Raw genomic sequence first — 21,442 nt, forward strand, 5'->3', positions numbered from 1 at the left:
GCCTGTTTTGGAATGGGATCGTGGTTCTCCACGTATACTCACCTATAAATAGACTTCTACACTTGAGCGTTGAGTACAAAGGGATATGACTCAAAGTCAGAGATAGAGAGAGGCGCTTTCAACCAGATATAAAACTCGATAGACTAAAGTGAGCTCAAGAAGTCCTTTGTATCAAATTTCATAGAAAGCGACAGCGTAGCAGATTATAATTATCCATCCATGATCAGACCCCATTTGATTTGAAATTAGCTGTGACCTACTCGATTCTTTTTGTTGAATGGAGCCGAGGTAAAAAACCGAAAGTTATGGGAGGAAATATGATAAATTAGTCCTTACTGATAAAATGGCTCCTATCATCGACTCGCTTTCAGTGTTCCAGAACAAACGAACAATGACTTAGCCTTCGTACTGAAAATACGAAAATTCTCTTGACTGAGACTTTCTTACTCAGTCGATGTGTTTTGACTTTTTGGGTCACATTCACATTTTTGTACAGACCTAGAAAGTTCGTCATTAAAAAAATGGCTTATAAAAATTGTGATGAGACGTTCACATATATGATGTTAAAATCAATTTAATTTAATTTAATGACTACAAACAAATTATTATCGGCTTGAGATACCGGTATCCGGTCATGGCCTCATACAACAAGTCTCCATTTATCCCGATCGGTAGTCGATCAAGGCTTTAGACGTCTTGGTCTACGCGCCATTTCTCAAGAGTAAGCATGTTGTGCCACTCTGTCACTTTCCATAAAATGAAGTACAAAGTACTTTCCGAGGTGGTTCCTCTTTGCTCATACCAGCTAGGTGTCCAACCCAGCTTAACTTTTGTGACAATATCAGCTTCGAAGAAATTTCCATGAATGATTGAAGCGTCTCCGAATCGTGCTTTCTCACATAAATTCGAAACCACCATGTACATACTTTGTTTTTCCTTCACTAATGTGCAGCCCCAGATTTTGTGCCGCCTGCTCGATCTGGATGAAGAAATCTACAGACGTGCCAGACTCAGAGATTGCTTTCCTCAAAGCCAGGCTGAAGAGGAGGCAGACCAAACCCTTTTGTTATATTGATCATGGTCAACCTACATAGTCGTGTCGATTTTATAGGACATGCCGAATTCTCTCATGGATTTGTATAGTTCTACCCTGCTTGTGCTATCATAGGAGGCCTAAAAATCTATAAACATATGGTAAGTTCTGGACATTTTTCCAATGCCTGCTTAAGGGTTAATTTGCCCTTGATGAAGCAACACTGATATTATCCGATGATATCTTTAACGTATGATAGGGCTATCCGATTTTGTAGGATAGAAGAGAGTGTCTTATAGACGGTATTCAACAACGTAATACATGTATAGTTGCCGCACGTTGTGTTGAGTTCCGCCCAACTGATATAGCAGTTTCTAAAGATGACCTGTTGTTACTAAGGGAAATTGTTTAATCTTAATATGAAACATCCCACAACTTGATTCTTTGAAATGATATCATACAGTAAATATAAATTATTAAAACAAGTAAAAAAAAAAACAAAATCTAGAACTTTCGTTGTTACATTTATTAAAAAACAATAAAAACAATTCTAAAATAAACGTCTATAGTGAATAGGTTCAAGGTGCTCTAGTTCAAGTTGTTTTTCATTTTTCTATTTTGCTACTGAAAATATTATAATTTATGCAATTTATTTAGAAATGCTTTTTTGTTTGCACATATCAAGGGCGTTAACTATTTTCGCATAAATATGTAAAATAAAAAATTAATATAATAACAATAAATTCTTGTCAATCAAGAAATACTAATTAATTCCATTTAAGAAATTAAATTAGAATAAACAATTATTATAAATTTTAATATAATCTAAAAAAATTACATCGTGATTTTGCTACTGTCTTTGATATTTGATTAAAAAAGAAAAGATCGGACAAAAAAAAGTAAATCATCTCAAAAAGTACAAATCTTTTTGATTGTGATTTCACATTTTTGTGATAATGATAAGAAAAGAAACAAAGAGGACAATAAACAAAAGAAGAACAAAAACAAGAAGAATAATTATTAAATAAATAAAGCAGAACTAATAAAATAATACAACAACAACTAGATCTTAATAAAATACAATAACTATACTACTAAGTGTATATTTTTCATTAAATTTCGAATTCAGGTTGTTACGCCTGCCCTGCCTAACACACTTAACAACAATCGAAGTGTTAATATAATATTTTTTAATTTTTGTTTTACTTTTCAAAAAAAGACTTGACAATATACATACATATCTACATATTAACAATAATAACAACAACTGGTCTCTGCAATCTCTTGACGTTCTTCCTTCTTTATATTCGATGCTTTTATTTTTTCTTATTATATTATTTTTGTTGTTGTCTCAATCTTTACTCTCAAGTCTCAACTATTTGATCTTGATCAGTTTGAAAATCAGTTGTATCGACTTGGCTGTTTTGTCTTGTCTGTGGAAAACAAAGTACCTACCTACTAATACCTATCAAGACCAGATTGAGCATTTAGCTATTTTACATTTTATAACATTTACACATTCTCTATCTATCTATCTGAAATTCATTTATTAGGTAGTTTTATTTATTTTGTTTTTGTATTTCCATCACAGAAAATATTCTACCCAACGACGACAACTTGTTGTTGACAGTAATTTTGATAAAAGTGTTCCCACTTTATGTGTTTTTTCTTTCTTCTGTGGAAATTACAAAATTGTGTTGTTTTGAAATTTATCAGAAGAAAGGAAAGAGATAAAGATAATGTTAGGTAAAAGAGAGTACTAAAGAGATAAATGAAGTTAAAGTGGGAGGACAAAATGGATAGAAATACTTATAAAATTTGGAACAAAAAGTCAGGGAAAACGCGTTATAGTAAATATATTATTTATTTATTCCATAAGTCGATTAATGTTTTTCAATGTATTTATTTACGATCTTTAGAACTAATAAAACAATAAATCGGTCCGATTTATCGAATTGAACATTTTAGACATTTCTCAACTTTTCAACATCGCGAGAATCTACGTTCGGGATACCACTTTTTTTCGTCCATATCAGAGTGGGTGTTTTTTTTAACTATAGAAATAAAAAACACAAAATTAAAATGTTGGTTGACCCAAAATATCTTGCGAATTTGGAAAAAAAAACAAAAAATAAGCGGTTTTTTATTAATTGATTTTTATTGATTTATAGATTAATTTTACAATTATTACATAAATATTATATTAAATAAATAAATACATAAATTGGGTGGCACAACAGTCCGTTTGGGAACTAGGGCCTAGTGACTAACAACTCTCAACCATTCCTGTGTGCGAGTACTGTTGTCAGGGATGTTATATTACATATTTATAATCATGATAGCATATCATTTGCCGTCTGCTAGACAACTTTAATAAATTAAATTAATGTAATTACCAAAAAAAAAACATTTTAAAAAGGCCAATCTTAAAACAAAAAAAAATCAAATGACTAGCAAATTTAAAGCGTCAAAAGTCTTTATTCATAATTCTGGATCTATATCGTAACGCAATTTGCAATAGTGATAGAGTTTGGAGACATCCATCTCATTCAGCATAAGTATTAAGAACTTGTTCCTCTGATAAAAAGTCGCTTCGAAGAATATTTCTTCTAGTTTCCCTTTCCCTTTAAGTTGGACACACTCCGACGAAATGTATGACGTTCTCTCTTTCTTGTAAATTACAAATAGTACATTTTAATAAATATGATTTAAAATATAACTTGCATAAGTGTTCATATATGCGTTTCGGACCGGTGTAATGGTTGGGCTCATCGGAAGATGATCATTACACCTTGTCTTGACGCATGTTTTCCCGAATAAATCGCAGAGCAACTGCGAACTATATAGTTGCTACAAGTCTTCAAAGAAGATAAATTGTAGCTATTTTATTGCCTTGCTATGGGACTTTTTGAAAAAGAAATATTTGACTGTAAACAGTCGAAATGTTTTTCGAGTGGTAAATCGGGTCTGTGTATGTATGAAGTTCAGGTTAAGTAGTTCGCTTCTTAACTTGACCATTGAAGCAACGACGTTTAAATTATTTGCATCATGGAAGACGTCGTTCCTTTCTGCGATATTATGGTTGATCCTCCTACTGTAAGTTGTTCTGAACAAGGACCCAACTGATTCAGCTGAATATTCTGCCTTACTCTAATACCGCTGCTATAACTTTGTACATAAGAGTTTGACTGTGCGATACATCTTCCTCATTTAAATTAAAATTTAAATTGCATCCTTCTGCAAGGCTCCACCACTCACTGTAGCAGTGATTTTGGTCTTGTACAGCTTTTACTACTAGTTTTCTAACAAGTCGGTATTCGTTCATACTAAAAACGTGCAAGAGATAATCCGCTTGCATATTTCTTTATAAATATGTAGAGGTGATATTCCGGTTTTCAGCATAATCACATAATTTGGCGATTTTTTTGGCAGACGAAATATTCTCTTCACATAATGTTTTAAGAGTTTCTCCACCGTGTAAAACTTTTTGCATCCCCATACTTGTGAGCCATACAAAAGGATACTTTCTGCAACCTCTTTAAATACGTTATATTTACTACTGTGAGCTTTGTTTTCGTTCATAAAGCATCTTTTCCTTGAAATATTAATTGCAGTTTTTGCCTTTTGTAGTTTCTCGAAATTCAGGTTTCTTGACAAAAATTACTGCTAGGTATTTGTATTCGTTAACACATTCTATATTTTCTCCGTTGAAATTCCACTTTTTATTCGATGCATTTCGTCCACCACCTTTCTTAAAGATTGTCACCTTAGATTGTTGAGTATTGACTTAGGTTCCAAAGACAGCAGTAGTGGTATACTCTATTTATCATAAGTTGTAGTGTTTCTGGGGAATACACAAAAATAACTATATCATCAGCAAACATTAAAGACTAAATACGAAATCCTGCTAAATCAACACCACCTAGAAGGTAATCTACAAGGTCATCTATGAAGAGCGAAAACAAGATGGGACTTAATGTACACCCTTGTCTTACTCCCGAGTTGGTTGTGAAGCAATCAGAGAGCTCAGTTCTGTTCCACACTGCAGCCTGTGTTATTCTATACAGCTCTTCGATAACGCGTCCGATCTTCAGAGACAAGCCCAGACCTTGCTTGTAGAATAAAGCACCTCGGTTGATTGAGGCGAATGCTGCTTTGAAGTCAATAAAGAATGCATACAATTTTCTTTCCTGTAGTACCCTGATCTAAAACCCGCTTGAGTCTCTTTTAACAGGTTCTGATCTGCAATCCACGTTGTGAGTCTCTTCTGTAACAGGGTTGTAAAAATCTAATAAGTCAAATTAAAAAAAGAAATTCCACGATAATTCGCTTTATCCAACAAGGATCTTTTTTTGTGTATCGGGAAGATTGTAGCGTCTCGAAATTCATTTACGGAAATATGCCCCTCAGATACTGCATTAAAAAGTACTACCAGCCATTATTTTTAGAACTCAACAGGAATTCCATTTTTACCCGCCTCTTTTCCATCTTTAAGAAATCCTAGAGTTGATTCTACTTCTTGAATTTGTTTTGTATGCTGCTTTTATTCAATAATTCTATGAAATGAGTGGTAGAATGTTTGCACAAACTTTAACAAACAATGATTTTGCCCCCAAATTAATTTTGTGCAACACAGATTAACGTTTTTGACATCTGGTAAAATTTTGATAAAAATCAATCTAACAGTTGTTTTTGCACAAAAAAAAAACATAACAAATATTGCCAAAAATTGGTAAAAATTGATTTTCGACTTTCATCTTATAAAAAATATTGTTTTCAACATTTTGTAAAATGTGTATCATAATCCAATAATTACATTTTTCATACAAATTAGATATAAAAAAAAAATACTACATATTACATATATACAAAATTTGGTACAAAATTTTGCCCGATTCTCAATATCATGTAAATTATTGAAAGTACTGACTTGAAAATGATTTAATTCCGTGCTTAACGTAAGATAATGAAAGGTCTTAGAAAAATGCAATTTGTACTTTTTGAAGAAAAATAAAAGCTTTTAAAAAATTATACTAAAATTGGTAAACATTGGTTTTCGAATCAAGTATGGAGAATAAAGAAAGGTTTTGACTTTAAATTTGTTATCTAACTCGAAATATTGTTATTAATGTTTTGTTAAAGTTTTAATCAAATCGACAGACGTTATGAGATCACAGCTTCTTCCAATATCTTGTTCTACACCTCTTTGGCAAATTTTCCACTACACTTAATCAGAAACATCCCAGACCATTACAGAACCACCTTAATGATTGGCTGTAGGAACCATACAGTTTGGGAAACATCTTTTCTTCGGCGCTGCATCGAACGAAAACCTTCAGTTTTGTGCCAAATAGCTCAAACTCAAATTCATGGCTCCATAGAACTCTACAAACATTTTCTTATGTTCGGCCTCTTTACTTTTTAGCCCACCCTAACCATTTCAACTTATTTTATGGTCGAAGAAGTTTGAAGAGCAACTCGTCCAAATGAGCCAGAATCTCCTAGCCTACGTTGGCATTGTCAATGTTGTATTTATTTCGGCACGTATTTCCGATGCTGTTTTTTGCCTGATTCCTTTGCTTGTTATTACTATTAGCAGATCCTCATGTTTAGTTGAAGACTTAGGTTTGAGCCTAAAGCACAGCCCTTCGATAACTTTGCAAAGCAACTTTCCGCTATAATTTCTTTTTCTTTAATAAAAGAAATGATAGCAGAAAAAAATTTGTAATCATGGTTTCCGCATTTTTAAACTATGTAATTATTTACTCAGTAGATTAAGAATGCAAAATAAATGCTTTTGACTTCAAAACTTGGCTTTTATATTAAAAACTTGCAAATTCAGGGCTCACATTTTTGGGTTTTGAAAACATTTTTCTTTATAGACTAATACAAACAAATCCTGAACAATGAAAACCCCTAAAATGAATTAATGCGAAAACCCCATGTACTTTTCAATGATCGGGTTTTTCACATGTAAAAAACAAAACACCCTTTTTTCAAAAAACATGAATCAAAAACTCTGCCTTAGTGCTTAAAGTAGTGATTTTAATAATAACTTGAATAATGGCTTCCAATGATTAAAAAGTTGTTGTCTTGTCGTCGTAAACCAATTTGGAAATAAAATTGCAAAAAATTGATAAATTTCGCGAACAGATTTATTTTTGAAAGAAAATTTCAATATTGATGTTTTCACATTAAACCGTTCATGCGAAATTTTAAACCTTACAGAACAGAAATGTGAATGCAAAGTCTGACATTCTCAACTATCAAATGATATCCTGAGCATATTCATGAAAGTTTGTATAATAAAGCCGTCTGGAAAATCGTTTATTTAAATTTTGTTGCCAAAGGTGCTTCGATGCATAGTGTATAAAGTCCGGAAACACAATCTTGTGATGAGCATGGACGATGAAAATTCTTTGTTCTGGTACGGTTACAGGTATGGTGAAAACACAAACAAACAAACACAGCAACACAAATGTTGGGGAAAATCGTCTCCAAGTTCTGGGAATAAATAGCATTGAGCAAATTAAATGGCGGAAGTTCTGCTTCAAAATTGGTTTCATAAATGTGTTTCAGATGAATTATTTCTTCTTTCAAATCTTAAGGCACATGCGAGTTATAATTTTGGATGAACCTTGTAGGGAGAGATTTTATTCTTAATTTCGTGCATTTTTGAAAACTGCCATAAAAATGAAAATGTAGCATTCAAATTTTTCATAGAACCGAACCGATGAGATATTCAGGATATAAATAAATAAAATAAGAAAATCGAACAATTCATTATAACTATCTTTCAATAGTTCAAAATTGGGCAATTTGTTATTAAATATTATTAAATATGCACGCCAATAATAAACAGGGGGCCCAGATCAGCAAGCTTGAGTATGATAGATTATTAGATAACATGCAAACAGAGGCCCGATTGCGAAAGCACGAATGATTTTAAATTTTGGGCCCCTAAAAATAAGTGTAAATATATATGTTGATGACGAATATAGAGTATATTGAAAAAAAAAAACACTCCATTGCTTTCAATTTTACGGGCCCCCAGAATTTCCACCTTCCCCCCTATCAACGGGGCTGATCTTGTGTCACACTTACTTTCAAAGATGAACTATGATTTTTGCAATCATTGTTATTATAGCCTTCTTTTTTTTTATTTCATCCAATCGCAAAATCTTTAACGTCATAATACAAATTATAAAAACAACTTTTGCATTTTCAGTAAAAAGATAGGTCAAGGGAAAGAACAATTAAAAAACAACAACAACTACTTATTTTTATTTTGTTATGATTTTCGAAATGGTTAATTTTTTTTCTTCTAGAATTGCTTTTCGAATCTGCTTATGAGTGTGTTTGTAAAAATTGATAACTAAAATTCAATTATCGGAAATACATATATATTTGGAAATTTTAATGACCAAAGTCATTAAGTACCATTTATTTTTATATTTTTTAATGTGATCCTGCGTGAGGTGGAAAATTTTTCATTTTTATTGAGTTCGTTAACTCACCATTAAAAAGTCGTTATAGCCTAGTGAGATGATGTTCAAAAATCAATTAATTTTCAGTTCAGTATTTTATGAAACCATTTTATAACTTTCTTTTATTGTTTTTGTTGTTTTATGTTAATTTTGATACATTTAATTATTGTTTTTATTCGAAATGAATATTGAATAAATGTCGTTTACATCATTCACAAAAAACTAACAGTGTCGAGGAAATTATTTCAAATCTATGATCACTTAAATTAAGAATTTTATACCGATCAAAAAACATTTCTTTCTTCATTGCAGATTTCTTAAAACCATTTTAACAAGTAACCATATAAATTAGGTTCTTTTATAAGTCTATAAGGGTTTAATCGAAGGATTTGAAAAGTCGGTCGAAAATAAATGTAACATTTTATTTTTACTCTCTCATTTGCATTCATTTTCAAACTTTTCATTCCAAAAGGCTTTCACTTTTTACCCACAATTTAGGAAATATGGTGAACCTTTTTAGTTTGAGACATTGGACCGCTTGCCAAATGTCACATAATTTTCTCGATAAATAATCTTTCGATCATATGCTGCCTTTTCATATATGAACAATGTATACAAAATCTTAAGTAAATATGTTTAGTCGGATTTTAGATATCGTCGTCACTGATTTTGAAAAAAAAAACTTATTTTTGAGAAAAACACGGTCAATGCTTGAGTAAAAACAGTACAAATGGCGTAACTTGCTTAATTTGGAACGGATCGACATTAAATCATCGAGATCTTTATTTAATACCTTTAAGAATTTTTTTTATTAATATCAAAAAGGGTATTGGAAAGCCCTGTATAATCAAGTATTTTCCCATTTTTAAGTGTTCGAATATTACTTTTTATTTCCAAAATATTTATAGAATTTAAACTCATTTAATTTCAGAGGAAGGAATTGAAAAAAAAATGGTCAAGAAAATGTCCAAAAACTTTATAAGGCAAAACCTTTTGATGCATTACAATTTTTGGTAACTGTCAAAATTTACTACCAATTGAGTTTTTGTGCATTTGAAGTATTTGCTTGTTGTTTACGGTCTGCATCGGGAAAATATGAGTTCTCTTTGTCTAAAAGCTTCAAATGTTTTGATGGGAGATATATTTAAAGGCTATTTTAAAAGAATATTTTGGGAAAATAAATTCTATTATTCTATTGTTTTCGAAAAAAAAATAAGGTACTGGGATCGGATCTACACTGATAATTTCTCAACCCACAAGTCAATTTCTATAAAACTTTTAACAATATATAAATAATAACATTTTGTGAAGGGTACACAAATCTTAAGTCAGTATCTTTCTTTATTCTTCTAATGCTTAAGTCGAAAACCATTTCTTATAAATTTGTTACTATTTTTGTAGTTTTTTTTTAAAAGAAAATTTGTCACTTGAATTTTTCTAAAAAAAAATAACTAAAAGTTAACAACATTATTTTGCATATGATAAAATAAGTTTGATTTCAAAACTTGTTTTGTTAACTAGATTTTGAGTCTTAAACCAGATAAAAAAATTTACCAGATGTCAAAAACGTTATTTTTCCGTTGCATACAATTTTAAAATTCCAAAAAATATAAAAATTTTTGAATTGTGTTATTTCTCCAAATAGGTGGTGGCAATTGATGGCCGAGACCTTGGTATTTAATATCTCTAGTCCGTTTTTTTCTAAAATTAAAATCGACTCTCTATTGGAAACGCCGTATTGTACCTAATTTTCAAGTTTAGCTACCCAATAATAACTGAAATATAGGTTCACGTTGGCATTTTTACGAGAAACTTTATAAGGCTAAACAAAATTTAAAAACATATTGATACATTCAAATTGTTGATGAGTGCCAAAATTTACTCTCTCAATCGAATGTTTGTACATTTGAAATATTTGTCTTTGTCGAGAAAATATGAGTTCGCTTTTCCGAGGAGAGATTTTCAAGGATTTCAAATTTTTTAAAGTCTTCAGAAATATTACTTCTTCATTAAAAATAGTACCATATTTCTTTATTAAGAAAATAAATTCTGTCGATTTGGAAATATAATTTTCGAGAACAAAATCAATTTAAAAATCAAAAAAGAGGCTAGAAAATTTCACTTTTGTGGATTTTTCTAGAGCTTTAAATACAAAATTTTAAGTCAATGTCTTTCCTTGCTTTCCTAATACTTGAGACGAAAACTATTTCTACTCAGATTTTTTAGTGTTTTTGTGTTTTTTTAAGAAAAGTTGTCAATTGAATTTTTCTAAAAAACTTTAACTAAAAGTTAGCAACAATATTTTGCAAATGATAAAATAAGATTGATTTCAAAATCAGTATTGTTCACTAGTAAAACCACTTGTTAGGAATTTGTACCAATTTTAGTAGCGGTTTTTTACGTGTTTGTTCTCTTCTAAAAAAAATACGATACTTCGATTTTTCTCAAAATTTTACCAGATGTCAAAAACGTTGCATACAATTTTAAAATTAAAAAAAAAAACACAAATATAAAAATTTTCGAGTCTATTTTAAATCATTAAGTATTTTTTTTTTATAAAATTCTGTTAAAATATTTATAGAATTTCATAAACTTTTCAAAAAAAATTTATAAGTTTTTAGATTTCACCTGACTTACAACAATCTGAAAAAAAAACTAAACCATTTGATTGCTAAATCGGTTTTCAACAGAATATCAAGTTTTTGAAATACGAGTTTTGTTCAAAAAGTACCCGCAATTTTTTGGTATACATGCCTTTAAAGTATGATGCAATTTTCAACTATAATCACTGTTTACTTTGTGGTAGTTGCTAAGGTTCGACGTGTTTTTATGAGCTCGGTTATTTTTGCCAAATTTTGACCAAAAAAACAATCGCATGAAAATCGCTCAGGAGCTGTTAAATGACGTCAACGACGATCCAAGTTTGCTTGAAAGGGTCATAACTGGTGATGAAACATGGGTGTACGAGTATAATGTCGAAACCAAAGCACAATCGTCCACCTGGAAGCATCCAACGTCACCAAGAACGAAAAAAGTACGTCAACTTCGATTATAATAGCTTAGTGCATCAAGAGTTCTTACCACAAGGTCGTCAGGTTATAAGGAGTATTACCTTGAAGTTATGCGTGAAGCAATTCGAACAAAAAACGCTCAGATTTATGGAAATACTATTCATGGCTTTTGCACCACGATAACGCACCTGCTCACTCGTCGTTGCTTGTTCGTATTTTGTTTTTGGCCAAAAACCTCCATATTCACTAGATATGGCTCCCTGTAACTTTTTCCTGTTTCCAAAGTTTAAGAGACCCATAAAAAGACGGCGTTTTTCCTCGATTGAAAAAATAAAGGCCGAATCGCTGAGAATGCTCAAGGACATATCAAAAAGTGAATATCAAGAGTGCTTCGAAGATTGGGAAAAAAACGCCGGCATAAGTGTACTATATGTGGGGGGGGGTACCACATTGATGTTAACGAATAAATAAATATTAAAAACAAAAAATGAAAATTCCGGGTACTTTTTGAACACACCTCGTATATTTAAAATTATAAAAATAATTTTGAAAACGGATATTTCTAAAACTTGAGTACATAGTTAAAATCAAAGTTTGAATTCGAAATCAGCATAAAGATGAACTCCAAAACGTATTTTTTAAAACTAAGAGTATTATATTCAAGATTTTCTAAAAACTTCATACAAGAAGCAAATAAAGACTCGATAACTAGTTCCAAAAACTAAGTAATACAGTATGTTTCATAAGAGCTTCGCCACTGTTACACATAGATAAAAAATCAGAGAGTCTTATATCTTTTTCTATGACATAGAGGCCACCTCAGTCCTTCATGTTTTTTTTTTGTAAAAAGTCAGCTGTCTGTCAAATTTAGTCTTCAATTGAGTGATTTTTCGAAATTAGTGTTGTTTACGCCAGCCGCTTTGAAGCAATTCTTCTATGTTTGCATGAAAAAGGACCCAAATTAAAGCAAGCTACTGCTGCGAAATAAATGGGAAAGTCGAAGCAGTTCGTCAGCAAGTAGATAAATCGCTATAAAAAGGTCGGTAACGTTGATGATTTTCCTGATCGCGGAAATGCAAGCAAAGTCTCAAAAAATGACGAAAAAAAGGTCGGTAACGTTGATGATTTTCCTGATCGCGGAAATGCAAGCAAAATCTCAAAAAATGACGAGAAAAAGATTCTCGCATTGTTCTTGAAAGATCCAATTTTGACTTTACGTGAAGCTGCTGTGAAATTGAAACCAAAATGTGTTAACATATCTTACCAAACAATTCGCAGGCACTTGCTTTCCAATAAACTGAAATATTGCAGTACTTTGGAAAAACCACTGTTGAGTACAAAACACGTTGAAAAACGATTGGAATGGGCGAAGGTAAACTTGGACCGAAATTGGAGCAACGTAATTTTTTCTGATGAATCCTCCTTTTGGGCATTACCGAACATCAAACACGCCTGGCCAACCTCCACCAGTAGGATGCTTGAACCGACTGTTAAACACCCCGTCAAGGTCCATGTTGCTTTTCAAACAAAGGTTTCGGTACTTTGTTCTTATTTACCGAGAATTTAAATTCCGAAAAAATGAATAAAATATATCAAAAAGGCTTTGTTACCATCTGCTAAGCAATGGTATATCAAGAAAAATGAAACCTGGAGTCGAGCGTGTAAGGTGCAAAACGGAGTTCTCACATTAGATTGGCCATTTCAGTCACCGGATGCAAATCTCATAGAAAATATGTGGGCTCTGATGAAAATGCAGCTTCGCAGACGCAAGCCATGTAATTTAGACAAACTTTCTCGACAAATTCGGAATATTTAGAGGTCTTTTCCGGTAGAATATGCAGAAAAACTAGTGGAAAGTATGACCCGACGCGCGGTGCCAGGCCATAATTGACAATGCAGGAGATTGGACTTGCTAATAAGGTATTTGCATTGAGTATTGACGACCAAATTATCAATAAATTTACGAATTTTCGAAAAATCAATTGTTGTTATTATTTAACAGTGACGACGTTTACGAGTTCAGCCATTGGAATTCAATGCATGCTATCACAATGGAGCTTCGACCTCCAGTCCGTTTGACAATCGCAAGGAAAAGAACGTAATGTAACGTAATGTGACTCGAAAGGGAAGCTCTAGTTCAATTATCTAAACATTTGCTTTGCCTGACAGCTCAACAGCTGTAAAAAAACGTCAACAAACAAAATATTTGCTCTTTGGAGGGATGAAATAATAGAAATGTCATTCAAAGCAACTTTGAAGCAGGCCCACCGTAACGCAGACGAAGACGAAGCTGAAGCGTGTTTGTGATTCAGCCATTATGCTTTTCAAAACCAGGATGTAACTTATTATAAAAGGATATGTTGAGTTATAACTTGAAAGCCTTATAATCCCAGTGTTTGGTTTTCTTAAGCATTTTTAAAGTGATATATTTAAAAACCCAGATGTAATAGGAAAAAATTCAAGGCAATGTTCTAATTCAGGACATCTTAACTTTTTAAGAAAAGTTTTGTTTTATTTTGTACTAAGAAAAAAGTATTTTTTTCCAACAGTGTAATTGTTACTAACCTACAAAATTCAAAACAACTATATTTATCCTTCAATTGCTCTACACTTTTTCTAAAACACGGTTATCATAAGAGTCCATAGCAAAGCAGGTGCGGTTAACGGTTGTGTAGGTAGAAGGTAGGAAATAAATTCAAATCTTACCCAAAAAAGGTAAATTTCCACATCTGATTAAAAATCTGAGCAAAAAACACAAACACCATCATACAAAACAAAACTCAAAGTAGGCTATTAAAATAAAATTTATTTGTAATGAGTTTTCAATTATATTTATTCAAATTCTCTGGTACTGCGAGTAGGTAGGTAACTGATGCTTCTGATACCTTCCAATATAACAACAACAACCAGACAGACTATAAGAAGGCTTTTTGTTTAAATAACATGTCTTTCCTGATAAAAAAAATAATAGTATATTGGTATTGATAATAATTAAATTTATACAAAAAGACAACAAAAACAACAAAATAAAGTAACCAAACCTGAGTTGCAAGCAGAGTGTGCCCTGCTATAAAAAAAAAAAAACAGAAGAAAAAGAAAAAAGTATCTATATATAAAATTTGAAGTGGCAACACTACTTTTTAACGTACACGACGAACAACACCCAATACTTCAAAAACCCATTCCACATTTTATTTCTGTTGGTGTGTATGGAACAACAAAATAATTAACATTATAACAATCATCAACCTAAAGAGCGAAAACTTGAATAAAGTAAAAACAGTTTGAAACTTTCAATCGGTCGTGTCATACAAAACGACGACGCATTAATTTCGTTTCGATTCAATTCGATTTAATTTGATTTGATTTCTTTTGAATCTTGAAAAATAAAACTACAATCAATCTCTTGCCCCCAAGAAATAAAAAATTGATCTTCAAAGTTGATATAACCCCCATAAATAATTGTTATTGTTTTCTTCTTTTAACAAATTAACTCTTTTTGTTATGATTTTTTGAGAAAACAAATCTAGATGAAGAGATTTAAGTCAAAATCTGGATCAAGATCTAAAGACATCTCAACCTCCTCCTCTCTTCAAGTGAAATTATTGTGAACTTTTTGAAAAGAAAAAAAGAAGCTTTGAAAACACTCGGAAGTGATTGTTTAATTGAGAAAAAGGATATCCAAATAATTCCTTACATCCGGTGGTCGTGGTGTTCTATGTAAAAAATAATTCACATCTAGAAAGCTCAACCGTGAGCATGATACCTCACTGCGGATATCGTTACACATGGAACCGTGAAATTGTGTTCAATTCACAAAAATTGGTGAAGAGACGTTAAACCTATCCCCAGAAAGGAGTCTCAATGCAAATTTCAGCAGCAGCAGCAAGCGCGTCTTCGTTGTTTCTTTTTTGTTGTTAATTTGCCCAATCAACCCTCTCATTTATAAATAATTTAAAGAAAAATACAATTTAAAAAAAATAGAAGTTTTTTTTTTCTTTCTTGACAATAAACTTTTAAAAAAAAACAAATAAAGAACAATTTATTTCTTATTTTTCATTTAAATATCTCTTAACTTTTAATGTGCATGCAATTTCTCTAAAGAATTTTTAAAAATATCTAAAACAAACTTTAAACCCCTTTAACAACAATAGATACCGTAATTCATATCAAATTTTAATTGAAATATTTTTTTTTTGAATACAAGAAATCTCTTATTAAAAAATTTAAAAAAAAAAACCTTCCATAAAAAGAAAAAAAGCTTGAAGAAATCTGTGATTCGTTAGCCATTCGGTTCTAGTTAACACAAAGAAATTAAATAATTGCATTTTTGTTTGTAGTTACTTAGATAATAATAATAATTTTAATTTTAATATTTTTTTTGTTTTGTTTATTTCTCTTTAAAATAAATAATAATATAATATATTTTTTTTGTATAGATTTATTGATATTTATATTTAATCATTTTTGCCATAGATTTGTATTTAATATTTTATTTTTTCATAAAACAACAAACAAAATCTCAATCTTTTTAAGTCTTATACATAATTAGTTATAAAAATATAAAATTAAACTTTGGTCGATAAAATATTTTATTTTTTGTTTTTAAATTGTCTGTTGTTTATTGCAACTCGCGCCCGAAAATAAAGTATCTTGCTGCTGCAAAAATGAATGCCTATGCGACAACAAATGCATTCGGTTAGTATATGGAACAAAAAAGTATATTTATCTTTTTGTTTTTCAGCTTATAAAAATATGAATAATGTCATTTTTAAATATGTACATTTACATGTAACGATTTAGGAAACAATTTCCATTGTTTTGAATTAGAACTTACTTTTTTTTTTGGAATATTCGAATGAATTTTTGTCAGGGAAAACACCGGCTGAGAGAGAGGGAGGTTCAAAACGTATTTATATTTATAGAAAAAATAGATAATAATCATAAGAGTAAAATAAAAACAAAAACAATAATTATTCACACATTGCACAGAGCACGGATGGTAACAGACTTGAATTTGACTATCTGCTATTTTTTCTTACCAAAATGTGTTGTTTTTATTTTTTTTTTGTTCTTTCTTCTTATTGTTTCATTTTGCAAAAGAGATAAGGTATATTTTTTATTTAACTAGTGTGTGGAAAAATATTAAATTTAAATATTTTGTTTAGTTGTTATAAAAAAACACATAGTCATTGGAATAATCCAAGGCTTAGAGAATGTTAAACTGATGATTGATAATTTCTCTCTATTTTTTCTTTCATATGTACTGGTATGGACATGAAAATAGATACACTAAAAAAAAACATAAGGATTCAATTTTTTATAAACCTGAAAAGGAAAATCAATCTTACATTTTTATTTTATTTGTATACCTTAATTTATTGCAATTAAGAATTTTTTTTAGAGAAAGAAAAGAAACATATTTCTTGGATATTAAAATAGAAACAATTTTAAAACAAGTGTAAATTAAACATTTTTCAATTCAGAATTTAAACAACACATTAATACAGATATGCATGGACATTAAAATAGAAACACCAAACAGAGTTTTAAAAATTCAATTTGTTATTGACTTAAAAAGATTTTTTCAAGTTTGGTTTTCATTTTCTTATTTTTTTTTCTTTTAAACAAAAATTACCTATTACTTGTAGTAAAATTATAATATACAATATTTTAACTTCATAAAAGGAACGAATTTCGTGGACATTAAAATAGATACACAGATTTAAAAAAAAATTAAATGCAAAGCTATTCTTGATTTAAAAATTGTGTTTATTTCTGGTAGCCTGGCCCTTGGCTTTAATTACAGTGTGACATCTGTTGTACATTGAGTCAAATAATTGGCGGCATCTGTCAATTGAAATATTGTACCACTCCTGTTGAACCATCTTCCCGGTTTAATTTTTTGTTAACTGTTTCCCAATATGTTCTATGGGATTTAAGTCAGACAATTAGGATTTGGTACTTAACCCTAGAACACTACCCATATTGAAAGTAGACTTTTCGTACCTTGGGTGCCAGAGCACCCTGTTTTTTATTTCAAGATGTTATTAAATAAAAGCCTTTTTACATTTAATTTTTTTGTTTACTTTTATTAATATTTAAAAAGAATAAATCAAACATTTGGCACACATTTTAATTTGATGGTCTAAACAAATATTATCAATCAAATAAAGCACAGTGTGATATAGCACCCTGGGTAGGGTTTCTAGGGTTAAAATACTTTGGAACTCATTTGGATGTGTGCTAAGGGTCGTTGTCCTGCTGTAGAACACATTTGAGAAGCAGGTTACTTGTCCGCATAAGACACCATCGTATCCTTTACGATATTCACCTTCACATTTTTATTAATTTTAACCTGAATCAAAAGTATTAGTCCCACGTCATACTAAGAAAATTAACCCCAAAGTATGATACTGCCGTCACCATTCTTGACCGTTTTCTGGATGTATTTGGGATTCAGTTCTTTCAAATTAAGCCTTCTAACGGTTTCTCTGCCATTTATTTGTTTATCTTTATTTCGTCCACCCACAAAACATTCCTCCACTTTTATGCCTCCTTCTGGCCCACTGCAATCCAAATGATCGTAGGCGAATTTAAACCGCGTTGTTATGTTTTGTTTTCCTTAGAAAACACCATTCTTGCGATCGCAAGTTAGCTTCAACAAGTCTTCTACGAACAGTTCTGGAAGCTGTAGTTTGTAAAGATCTTTCAGTCTTGGGGTTGTCTTGCTTGGTGTTCCCCTCTGTTTTTTTGGTTCTCAGCGATCAAATTGCTTCGGCTCATTATTCTGGCTATTTTCCCTAAAGATTTTCCCTCACTTCGTAGAACTAAAATTATAGCTTTCTCTTCTAGAACAATTCTTACCGAAACCCATGTTTTCCCTAGAATTAATTGTAATATTATTAAAATAATTTTAATTTACTTTCTAAAGTAAACTTATTGTTTTATAAAAGTAAAACAAAAATTATAAAATTAAAATTTGTGATACTAGTTAAATATTAAGGTCTGGATTCCAATATTGTTCTATTTTAATGTCCACCAAAAACACAGTCGTACCTAAGGAACAGTTCTTCTCCAAACAATCAATAAGCAAAAAAGAAAAAAAAACATGTCTAACTTTTTTTTTGATAACGGTTAAAACTGTGGTTTTACTTTAAGTAACTGGCTCTATGTCTATTTAAATGTCCATGTCTTTCACGGGTTTCTGCATGTTGGCCATTTTATCAATTTATCGGCGGCATTTCTCGATTTACATTTGGGATCACTCATGTGGAACCATCCTCCACAATTCGACTTTTGTTCTTGGTATAATGCTTCCCAACTGCCCTCTTTAAACCACCCTACAAATGTGCTATTAGGTTTAAACCAGTCTATTGGGAAGGCCACTTAAAAGCATAGACTTTTTGGTCATTGAAGTAGGGATACGCAAATTTGGATTGATGCTTCGGTTGATAAATCAGCATCGTGTTCTTCATGATGTTAACGTAAATTACCTAATGCATTTTGCCATCTATCAAATGAATTGGGCCTACGCCATACCAACAAAAAAGAACTCCATGCTTAACCGTTTTTTGGGCGTGTTATGGACAGAGTTCTTTGAAAGATGGCCTTCGAACGGTTTGTTCAAGTTTATCGTCGTTTCGTAAGTCCATAAAAAATGTCTCCACTTTTTAACTCCGTGTCCAGTCTAATGCATATGATTTTTAGCGAAAATTTTGATATTTTTAACACAAACAAAACGAACACGACTGGAAACCAATTTCGTAATTTGGAGTCAGTTTACAAGAAAGTAAAAATTCCTTCCTTGTAGATTACAGATAAAAGTTGTTCACATGTACGTTGTTTTTTTTTTTTTTGTATTTTAACTTCGCTTGAAGATATTGCAACTGTCTCTATTTTAATGTCCATATCTGTTTCTACTATAGTATCAGTTTGTATACATATGTAGGTACTTAGATTTAGAAAAAAAAAATTTATAATTGGGATGATGGAAAAATGATTAAAATAAATTTGAAAATTCATCATAATTTTTATAAATAGTTTCGTAATTAATTCTCCAAGTAATCAAAATAAATAAATTCCACGAAAATTGATAAAAAATTAAGTTCATGTGCATGCTAATTTCTATCGATGTAATTATAGTATTATAGTAATCAATTAGTCTCATCGTAAATCATAGAACAAGTTAACAAGTTACGATTTTGTCTGCATTTGTAGGTAACATATTAATCTTGTGCTTAAAATTCTCCACTTTGCGACTAGTATTCCAAAGTCATTCTCAATAACTCTCCGAGCTCGAAAAAGCCTTTTATTAAAATTATGTTTCTCAATCGTGAGTAGCTTTCCAGGGTACGGCCGCATCAAATATGATAATGGTTGCAGGTATAATTCCAATTCGAAAGTCGACTGGGAGGAGGGAAGTTTATGTCACCAGTTAAACTTGAAACCTTTCTACCAAAGATGAGTCTGTAAACACTCCACCATCACTTTGACTTCCGTACGCACCGATCGCGATGTCAACTGCGACAAAAGTATAATTACATGCCAGAAGAACTATCGAATGGTGTCCCTTATAATTGTAGTATTCCCGAACCAGCTCCTGGTGGGCACAACACAATTTGGTAAATTCCACAAAGTTTCTAAGTCATGAGAAATGTGCTTCCGATCACTTTCTGTTTGTGGTGATAAAAAGGAGGACATAAGGCAGGTCCAAAGAATATCGGCTGTTTCGTAAATGATGTTTGCAACATTTGAATATCCCATACGTCAGTTGCTGTTTCTCGAAAAGTATTCGAAGTTATAATATCGGTCGAAAATTACGAAAATAATTTCGCTTGATTTCGGGAACCTAGCTGTATTGCTAAAGAACTATACTCAAGATATTAATGTTTAGAACTGATTTCGGAATAATATTCTGTTTTGAATGACCAACAAATTAAGGAAGACTTCAGAAATGTTTCTGTTTTCTATTGTTTTCACAATTTCCTTCTAAAATTTTTAGACAAAGTGAGTTAGCAAAAATCCGATAGGAAAAAAGAATTATTAAGAAAATAGGGTTTCTTATGCTTAGTTTAACGGGTCTTTTTTCACTTCATAAGAATCTTATTCTGTGAAATAAATATTACAAGTAAATACATTTAATTATTCTTTTTTTTTTGAACAAATCATAATCAAGAAAAGACCAACTTAGTTGCTTTGTATATTAATTTGCCAAATACTTTCCGCATAAATGTGGGTTATTACTTATTATTAAACTTCTTCCCCCTTTCAATTTATTACTGTAAGTAGAAGTCTTACAGGAATTTTGTTAAAAAAACAAAAAAACATTTTCAGTTAAACCTTCACCTACTAAGTGATTAGTTTCAAGACTGGCACTCAAAAAAAGTTGCACCCAACTCAATAAATATAAATTGCCTTGGGTTGTACAAATTTATCAAAATTAATTGTATACATATTTTGTTCTCCTGATTGTTGCAATGGAAGTGTTTTTTTTTTCTTGATGCTATTAAACTTCCCACATGTATTTACAACATAACTGAAAACCATTCGTGCGGAAAGATCAACATAGTAAACTTTTTTAAGTTATGTAATCTAATTTTATGTTTTTTTTTTTTGTCTTGGGTCCACTAAATTATGTTCAATATCGAGAAATGGCAGTAAAGTAGTTTTAAGTTATGTTCAAATAATGTAGCATTGAAAAAGCTGGCTTGGCCAGTCACAGTCAATCAACCCACAGAGCAAAGGAATTCACTGACTTCACTAATAGAGCAGAGTAAAGTAAGGTGACGGAGAAATAGTGTGTGCTTCAGACACCAAATAATGTCATTCAAGTAATTATTTTAAAATAAAAAAAAAAACAAGTTTTATTTATTTTTTACTTTAACACTAAACTAGTTGTTTGTTTCCCT

General features: G+C 31.0%; 1 protein-coding gene across 3 annotated transcripts in view; it reads left to right on the plus strand.

Annotated features, from left to right (window-relative positions):
- The window catches only part of LOC129952394 (activating transcription factor of chaperone), a 59,428-nt gene that overhangs the window by 21,850 nt on the left and 16,136 nt on the right, over nt 1–21,442 (plus strand). Inside the window, exon 1 of one of the 3 annotated variants that reach the window (XM_056064951.1) lies at nt 16,005–16,229. The exons of the other annotated variants lie outside the window; for them this stretch is intronic. Coding sequence (XP_055920926.1) covers nt 16,199–16,229 — 31 coding nt within the window. The 5' untranslated portion in view covers nt 16,005–16,198. Of the gene's footprint in view, nt 1–16,004; nt 16,230–21,442 lie in introns of those variants that run through there. 3 annotated transcript variants of the gene reach the window in all.

The sequence above is a fragment of the Eupeodes corollae genome, chromosome 3 (genome assembly GCF_945859685.1).
Source record: "Eupeodes corollae chromosome 3, idEupCoro1.1, whole genome shotgun sequence".
In the NCBI taxonomy this organism is placed as follows: domain Eukaryota; kingdom Metazoa; phylum Arthropoda; class Insecta; order Diptera; family Syrphidae; genus Eupeodes; species Eupeodes corollae.